The following is a 9,317-nucleotide window of genomic DNA, read 5'->3' on the forward strand; positions in this document are numbered from 1 at the left end:
ACCGACCTAATCTCACAGCCAGGGAAAATGGCCACATGAGCCAGGTGTGCAGACCTGGAATCCCAGCACCCTGGGAGGCTGAGGCAGGAGGACCCCAAGTTGGAGCCCAGCCTGAGCAATTTGGTCACTTGGTAAGAACAAGTGTGAAGGCCCTGAGTTCAATCGTCAGTACTGGTTAGCGGGAACCCCTTGCCTGAAAGTGGGGTGCCTTTACCAATGCCGTTTCCAACTGACTCAGTTTTAGTCTCTCAGCTTCATATTTTTTCCAGGTTCCTCAGTTCCCTCCTCTGCTGCACCCCTCTTCAAGGTCTCCCTTTCTCAGAAAACAGAATCTGCCAAAAGGGCTTCTCACCTCCTTCTAGAACCTTCTAGAACACTGATGCTGGAGCTATGGGACGTGTGCTATAGCAGGCTGTTTGCATCATAGAAAGTTCTAAAAAGTTCCTAGTCATTGTTCTAGAATCTTCCAGAACCTTCCAGAACCATCTCCATGTCTGTTCTTCCTCCTCCAAATTCCACGAAAGAAATACTTGTGCTCACCTCCTGCATCTGCTCCTGCTTTGGCTTTGAACCGAGGGCCTCACACTACTAGGCCAACATTAATCTGAGCCATACCCTCAAGCTCCTCTCTTGGCTATTTCTTCCTTCCTTCCTTCCTTTCTTCTTTCTCTTTCCTTCCTTTCTTTCTTTCTCTTTCATTCCTTTTTTCTTTTTCAGCACTGTGAATTGAACCCAGGGCCTTCACTCTAAGCTACATCCTCCCTTTGATTTTGTATTTTGAGACAGGGTCTCACTAAGTCACTAAGCTGCCCAGACTGGGCTCAAACTTGTGATCCTCCTGCCTCAGCCTCCTGAGTGCTGGGATACAGCCGTGAGGATCATATCCGGCTGGGATCGGCTATATGCAGCCTCTCTGGTGGCTTCTCTGCTGTGTCCTTGGTCCTAACAGCCCTCATGGCTGTCCTTGCCCTCCAGGGTAGCTCCAGCCCTCACCTGTCTACAAGCACAGACCCCGTAGGGCAGGAGTCACTTGCCATCTTCCTGTGGCCCAGCCGCTTCTGACTCTGCGCGGCCCCATGGAAGCCCAGGTGTGCCTGATTTCCTGTCCCCTCCACTGTGGCCCAGGAGTCTCTGCAGAGCCCGAGGCTGGCGCTTGTCACATGCTCATTCCAATCTCACCTTGCAGAGCCACATTCTCTCCCCTCCGTGCTGGCCCAGCTCCTGGCCTGGGCCACCACTTCTGCTGTCCTGGACCATGATGGTGGCCTCCAGTCTCTCTCCTCACATCTGCTTTAGTCTCACAGAAGTCACACAAATGCCACCAGGATCCCCTTCAAGTGCAAATCTGGCTGGGGCTGTGATCCCAGCACTCAGGAGGCTGAGGCAGGAGGACTGGCTAGCATTCCAGTGCAGCCTGGGCTACATATCGAGACTCTGTCTCAAAAAAACAAAAAGCAGAAACAGGGCTGGGGATTTAGCTCAGTGGTTCTGCCGCCTGCCTTGCAAGCGCAAGGACCCGAGTTCAATCCCTGGTACCAAAAAAAAAAAAAAAGGCCAGGGATTTACCTCAGTGGCACCACACCTACCTCAAAAGCACAAGGTCCTGAGTTCAATCCCCAGTACCAGAAAATAAATAAAATTTTGTTTTGTTTTATTTACATAGAGTCTTGCTATGTAGTCCAAGCTGGGCTTAAACTCACTATGGAGCCCAAACTGGCCTCAAATTCACAGCGATCCTCCTGCCTCAGCCTCCCAAGTGCTGTGATTATAGGCATGCACCACTACACCTGGCCACCCAGGCAATCTCCCAGGCTCTCAGAACAAGCCCGAATCCTTCCTTTGGCCTGCAAAGCCCTTGCCCAGGCTCTCTGTCCTCCACACTAGGGTCAATCACCCTGGCATCTCTCTCGGGGACTGACTTTTGCAGTACTGGGGATCGAACCCCAGGCCTCACACATGCCAGACAAGCATGGTACCACTGAGCTCCACCCGCAACCCTTTTACTTGATTTTCAGTCAGGCTCTTACTAAGTTGCCCAGGCGAGCTGTGAACTCACGATCCTCCTGCCTCAGCCTTCTGAGTAGCTAGGATGCCACCACCTGAGCCGGCTTCTAAGGTCTGTGCTCCCAACATCCTTCCAAGCAGCCCTGGAGCTCAGCTTCTCCCTATCACGCTCAGGAAGCACCCTTACCAGCTGTCCCCCTCTGCCAACCCCGGGGGACCTGCTTTGCTCACTGTTCCAACTCCTATCTCCATGATCCCTGACCCCATGCAAGCATCGCAGGGCTTGGGGGAGGTGGGGGGACTTCCGGCTCGAACCAGAACACATCTGCCTGGTGAACTGTGGCAGCCTATGGTCATTAAGAGCACAAACCTAACCCGAGCACTGGCACAGGCCTGTGAGCCCGACTGCTCGGGAGGTTGAGGCAGGAGGATCACAAGTTCAAGCTCAGCATGGGCAGCTTTGTGAGGCCCTGTCTCAAAGAATAAATCATCTGGGAATGGGATAGCAACAGTACCTACCCCCTCACCTTGCTCTGAGAAATAAAGGATGCACTCACTAACCATGATGCTCTCAGAATAACGCCTGGCTCCTAGCAAATGCCACGAAAAGGTTCTCTATTCAGATGGACCAGAGCTCAACTCTGCTCCGGCCCATGCTGTGCAACCGCAGGCAAATTCGTAAGCCTCTCTGATCCCCATGTCCTCGTCTGCCACACAGATAATGCCTCTCTCCGGTATGAAAGCAAAATAGTGACACTTGCCGTAAGTCCCCGTGTTCAGGGACCACGTCGTCACCGTCCCTTAATGCCTGGCACAGGGCCCAACCCTGGAAGGCACTGGGTGGCTAGGGAGAATTAATCCTTTCACCACCCGCTCTCTTCCCGCCAGCGAGCCTCCTTCTGTTGCTGGCAGACAGCGGCATCTAGTGGCTGAATATGAAACTGCAGTCTGGCCGAGAGCCCTGCTGGGCCGTGCTTTAAATAAATACCTGCTGCATGCTGGGGACCAAACCGGAGGCCACAGGTACGCTAGGCAAGCGCTCTACCAGTGAGCCACATCCCCAGTTCTTTTTAGTTTTTTTTTTTGAGACAAGTTCTGTCTATGTAATTCTATCTGGCCTTGAACTCACTATGTAACCCTGACCTGGAACTTTCGATCCTTCTGCCTCAGCCTTGCGAGTGCTGGGATAACAGGTGTGCACCACCACACTTGGCTCCTCATCCCTTATTTTTTTGGTACCAGGGATCGAACTCAGGTCCTTGTGCTTGTGAGGCAGGCAGCAGAACCACTGAGCTAAATCTCTGGCCCCTCCTCACCCCTTTTAATGTTTCATTTTGAGCCAGGCATGGTGGCAAACACCTGTAATCCCAGCACTTGGGAGGCTGAGGCAAGAGGATCTGTGCAAGTTTGAGGCCAGCCTGGGCTACATAGTGAAACCCTGTCTCAAAAAATCAATCAATCTATCAATCAATCAATAAAAGTAGCCAGGGTCTAGCAAAGCAAAAGCAAGAGATACAAGATAACCATAGAAGGAAACAAGGGAAAAACCCACAAATAAGTATAACCTTGGGCCACTGCCTTAGCTTTTTCTCTGAAGCTAATTAAGGAAAGCAGGAACATGAGTTGATTAAAGGAAGTGCAGGGGGACAGGCACCCTGGACAGTGGCTTCTCGGGACATTTTCACAGCTGCCGCAGGGATCCTGAAGCTGTGTTAGTGCTGGGAGGGGAAAGCGCAGGTGAGAAGGTTGCCCTAGGAGCCCCCGGGTCCCTATTATTCACCCCATGACCCCTTGCTAGAGGTGGCCTGGGCCACATCTACCTGGGGAGTCAAAGGACTCTCCAAGGGAGGGGGGCGTTTCAAATGGGCCTGGGAGCACGGAGGTGGCGGGGAGCACCGTGCTGTACCGTGGTCCACACTGCACACAAAGACAAGCAGACAAGCGAAGGGGGCGAGGCTGGACTGGAGGGTTAAGGCCAAAGCATGAAGGGCTCCAAAGTCAGACCAAGGAGCTGCACCTGATAAAGTGGGGGATCCTGTGTCCACTGTGTAAGGCAGTAACCTGATCAGGGAACCACACAGAGCCGATAACCCTGAAACAGGCAGATGGTCTGGCCCTGCTGGGCTGAGGACAGCAGTGTCAGCCTGGACGCTGAGGGGACAGCAGCGGAGGAGGCTTGGGATGGGTGGCTGTTGCTGAAGTCAGGGACCCGCTGAGAATCTGGGGTCCTGAGTCTCAGGAAGGTGACGGAAGAGGGTAGGGCTGTGGCCAGAAGAGGGGCATGACCAAGGGGATGGGTGTGGCAGGTCAGGGACAGGAGCTTGGTCTGCAACGGGGGGTGTGAGTCATGGGAGGAAGCGCTCGGGAGAGGAGCTGGAGAAAGGAGGAGCAAGCTGAAGACAGAGGGACACAGGCAGGTGCCACCTGGACCGCTCCACACGGCCTCCCCCATTTGATTGAGACAGGGTCTTTTTAGGTAGCCCAGACTGGCCTAGAACTCTCAGAAATAGCTCTGCCTCAGCCTCCAGTGCTGGGATGGCAGGTGTGCGCCTCCACGCCCAGCTTCCCTCCCTCGTTTTAAAGCCTCCTGAGGACTGAAGGAGACAGAGCAGGGACCTTTGGCAACAGAGAACCAGGGAGCCCGGTGAGCATTCAGTGGTGTCACAGCCCTGGAGAAGCCTGGGCAGGGGAGGACCATGGGGTGGGGGGGCTGTCGTGGTGGCCCCAGCAAAAGCAGCTTCTGGGGCAGGAGGCAGAGGACTCGGGGCCTTGAGGCTGCCTGGAGGACAAGGGCATGGACCAGGCCGCAACGTCACTCTGGGCGGTGTGAGACCCTGAGGAGGGGCGGAGAGCAAAGCCCCAGAGGAGCCCAGAGGGAAGGAGAGGGGCGGCAGGAAGGGGACTTAGGCCCCCAGGGAGGGGTTGCTAAGGGTCCCCACCAGCAGCTCGGAGGCGAGGCGGGGAGGGAGCCAGGCTCTGGACACCGACAGACCGTACTCCTCCACGCCCTGGAGCCTGGGGTGTCCCCTCCCCCACGCTGCTCCCTGAGGACCTGAGGCCCAGTCGTTGGCCATGCTGACCCCAGCCTCCACCCAGAAGGCCCGGGCGTTTCTTCCTTCTGGGACTGAGATTTGCGTCAGGGCGTTCAGCTCAGGGCAGATCTCAAGGCCTGGCTCACCAGCAACGCAGAGAAAAAACGTTCCCCAAAGATGTCCACATTCTGACCTCCAGCCCTCCGCAAACTTCCTTACTGTGTCTTGTACTGGGCGTGGTGACGCACACCTGTGATCCCAGCACTCCGGAGGCTGAGGCAGGAGGATTGCCACGTGTTCGAGAGCACCCCGGGCTACACAGCCAGACCTTGTGTCAACCCCCACCCCGCTGGTCATGGCAGCCTTAGGACTGGAACTCAGCTCCCATCGGTCCCCAAGGAGGGCTGCTCTGGGTCTCGACAAAAGGTCTGCTCAACCCTTTCCCTGGCTGGGGGAGCCCTTGAAGGAGGGCGAGTCGGAGGAGCCCTGTACCCTTCAGCCTCCCTCACCCAGGGCCACAGGGAGGCCACACCAACCAGGACGCCACTGGAAACAAGGCTTTTAAAAACAGGGGGCCACCTTTCCCAATTCCTCACCAGAGGATCACCCCTTTCTTCGGAGCGATTTTCTCTCCGCACCGCCATGTCTACCTTCGCCCTGTCTGTCTCCACTCTCGGGGGACAGATAAGCGGGGAACCCTGAGGCCCAGGAGAAAGGGCGACCGGCCCACCCCTGCTCCTGCAGCGCACAGCTGGAGGGGAGGGGAGGTCAGCAGGGTTCAGAAAGGCCAGATGTTAAGAGCCAGCCATGCCGCCCTGCACCACCCTCCCCAGGGCAAGAAACACTGAGAGGAGACAGTTTTTGGAAAACAAACTTTTGTGCACAACTTTTGTGGTGCAAAACAGTTTTTCAAGAATCTGCTCTATGCAAACAATAACAACTTTTTACAAAGCATTTTCACAGAAAAGGAAACAAGCCCTTCCCCAGGGTCGAACGTGGGGACGGACAATCCCTCCCTCGCCCCATCTCAGGGCCAGAGGGGTGCAGTTCCTAGTGCAGTGCGGGTCAGGGGGTCACGGGGCTCTCACGCGGTGGGCAACCCGATCCCCCAGGTGCAGAGAAAGTGGTCTCCCCACGGGGACTCAGGGGACCCTCCTGGCCAGGCGTGGCCCAGGCCCAGCTCTCCGGGCCTGGAAACCAAGACCTCTGACCCTGAGCCTAATCCCCTCACCGCCTAGGATCCATCAGGCCCTGACAGCCCGACCGCTGGGCTCTCAGGAAGGGGGCTGAGGGGCAGGCCGCACCCACACCCCAACAGCCACCCCAAACTCCAGGACAGCCAGGTAGTTAGGCGACCCTCTCACTGACCCTTCTGCAGGCAGCAGCTGGTTTGTCACCACCCTTAAGGGGACCGAGTCTGGTGTCCAAAGGACTCAGGCCTGCCCTCTACTACATCCCCTCCACTAGTCAGGGGCGACTCGTTTGGTCTGATTTTATTGATTTCTTCCACCTTCTACTACTTTCCCTGGGACAGTCTCCGTCCCTGTGCCCAGGCAGTCTGCGGGGGGGGGAAGTGATGGGTCCCTAGGCCCTGCCCCTCAGTGCGGTGCGACCTGGGGGAGGGAGAGGATGATGAAGGTGGGAGTTTCTCGTCCACCCATCAAACCTAAAGAACTGAAAGCAAACGGAAAACTGGGGGGAGGGCTCCAAAACCGATCAAAAAGGAAAGGCTCGTGGTGGGTGAGACTGAAGGTCTCAGCAATCGGGTCACCTGAACTTGGGGGGCCCTAGAAGGAACCAGGAGGGGGTGATCTGGCCCTTCCCCCAGCAGGGCTCGGAGATGCTGGTTCTAAGGCCTTCGGGCAGCCAGGGGTTAAAGGTTCGGTGGTGGGGGCGGGGTGGGGCCCCCCAGGGAGCTGCCAATCACACTCCCCCCTCGGCGGCCCCCACCCCCAAGGCTCGCCCCGGGACGTAGAAACAACCGGTTTGTCCATCACCAAGGTCTCTCCAGCTCCTTTTGGGGTTTTCGGCGGCCTCCTTTGCTACCCCCAGAGCGCCGGGGTGGGGGGAGGAGAGCAGGAACTCGGGTCACTCCGCTGTCCCCCGACTGCAGCCCTCGGCTCCTCCGGCTCGCAGATCAGTCACCGGAGTCCCAATGCCCACGGCCCAGACAGTGTCAAGAACAGGCAGAAGTGAGAAGCCGGGGTGTCCTCGAGCCGGGCGTCCCCATCTGTCCTCCGCAGCAGCAGTGTGTCCCGCGCTCAGAGTTCTTCCAGGTTGGCCGCCCAGAACTTACAACCGGGGGGCTCGGGGACCGCGGGGCCCCCTACCTGCCACTGCCACACGGGGTGGGCGGGCGGGGGCCGGGCGTCGCCTTGCAGGCGCAGCGAGGCAGCGGGCCGCAGGTCCCCGTCGTCACCCACCACCAGGGCAGGCGTGCAGGGGAAGCAGCTGAGCAGGCTGAAGGTGCCGGCGGCGGGGAGCGCAGGCACCGGGCGGCGGGGCGGCGCGCGGGCCGGGACCGGCGGGCGCGGGACAGGCGCGGGCCGGCGGCGCTTCTTGGTGGCGCCCTTGGCCGGGGCCTTCGCGGGCGGACGCTCGGGGCCGCGGCGCAGGCTTGGCGTGTCCAAGGCGAAGCCTTTCGCGTAGCACCAGAGTTTGGAGCGGCGGATCAGGCGATCGAAGTGCTCCTGGCGGAGGTCGCCGGGCGCAGTCGTCGAAGGTTCCCCGGCGGGTGTCTCGGGCGGGGGTCGTCCGTCCTGCTCCGGCGGCGACGGTGAGGGACCCGCAGGTGGCGGCGGGCTGGCGGCGGGCCGCGGCTGGGACTCGAGGCCCAGGGCCGGCGCGGGCGGAGCCTCCTGGGGAGGCCGGGTCTCCGGGCAGAGGCCCGGAGGTGCGCGGGTGCCTCCGCCCTCTTCCTCTCGCTCGTGGCCAGGGAGCGGGGCGGCGTCCGCATCCCCGCGGGCCGCGGGGCTCGGAGCGTGGGGCTGCCCGGGCTGCTTCAGGCCGTCCGGGTCGCCGCCGCCAGGGGACAGGGAGGCGCGGGGACCCAGGCCCCGCGAGGGCGCCCGCGGCTTGGCGAGGGCGCAGAAGGCCAGCGCGCGCAGGCACAGCGGCGAGAACTCCTGGGTCCCCCGGCGCGACTTCTGGGGCGAGGGGGCGCACGGCGACCCCCGCGGGGACGACGGCACCGCCAGGCGCGGGGCGGGGCACAGAGTCTCCATAGCGGCGCCCGGCGCCGAGGCCGGGGGCCCAGCGGCGCGGTGCCCCGGCTGCGCGCTGAGCCCACGGGCGAGGGGGACATCGCCTCCCTCGACGGGGAGGCCTTGGCTCGCTGGCGCCCCGGGCCCTGTCCCCTCCTGGACCTCGTCACGCGGCACCGGCGGCGGCCGAACTCCTGGGTCCCCGCGGTCCTCGCGCGGCCAGCGCGCTTCCTGCCGCCGCCTTCGCAGCGCGCCGCGGACCAGCGCCCCCTCTCGAGCGGCCCGGAGGGCCCGGGGCGGGGCCAACAAAGCGGCCGGAGATGGAGGGAGGCGGGAAGGACCTGGCCCGGCACCCGGTGCGGGGCCCAGGCGGCAGGGAGGGCGCCTTCCGCCCGCTCGGCTCCTTTCTTCCCCGCTGGCTCCGGAGACCGCGTTATAGAGAACTGCCCCCTCGCTGCCCCAATACCAGCGCCGCCGCCGTGAGCCCGCCGCTGATTGGGTGGCGCGGCCGTGACGTCGAGCGGCTCCGCCCCTGCCCCGCCCCCGGCCCCATTCGGCACACAGACACACACACGTGGACCCGGCGCGGCTGCGGGGACGGCCTGGGGCGGGGGTGGGGGCGGCGGCGGCCTGGGGCGGGGGCGGCGGCAGTGACACCGCGGGGGCCGGAGGCGCCGCCCCACCTGGGTGGGCGGCCTCCCGGCTTCTGCTGCCCACGGAGCAGCTCGTGTTTCCCCGTAGCACCCCGCAGCTGCGGCATCTGTGAAATGGGAACGCTTCTCTCCACGCTCCCGCCCAGTGGAGACACGTGAGTCGGCAGAGCGGAGCTCGCGCCGCGTGCACGGAAGGACGGAAAGAGCCAGCCGAGCGCGGCTGGAGCGCGCGCCTGTCATCCCCGCGCTCCGGAGGCCGAGGCGAGAGGGCTGCTAGCTGAAGCCCAGCCTGAGCAATTTAGTGGCTTAGGAAAATAAAAACTAAAGGGGGGGTCCTTGGGTGTGGCGCAGTGTGAAGACCCTGGGTTCAGTCCTCAGTGCCGCAAAACACAAGAGGAAACGAAACGGGGCGACGCTGGGGCTCA

The 9,317-nt window shown here is 61.0% G+C and overlaps 1 protein-coding gene across 1 annotated transcript; it reads right to left on the reverse strand.

The window, feature by feature from the left end:
• Positions 1–5,877: 5,877 nt before the first annotated feature.
• On the reverse strand, positions 5,878–8,696 carry Epop (elongin BC and polycomb repressive complex 2 associated protein). Its single transcript, XM_004859860.4, has one exon. It carries the CDS (start codon positions 8,258–8,260, stop codon positions 7,298–7,300), a length of 963 nt encoding a protein of 320 aa, XP_004859917.1. The 5' UTR covers positions 8,261–8,696; the 3' UTR covers positions 5,878–7,297.
• Between the last annotated feature and the right edge of the window lie 621 nt (positions 8,697–9,317).

Source organism: Heterocephalus glaber, unplaced genomic scaffold (assembly GCF_053883595.1).
Source record: "Heterocephalus glaber isolate CG9 unplaced genomic scaffold, H.glaber_assembly_v1.0 deba00001773, whole genome shotgun sequence".
Lineage (NCBI taxonomy): Eukaryota > Metazoa > Chordata > Mammalia > Rodentia > Bathyergidae > Heterocephalus > Heterocephalus glaber.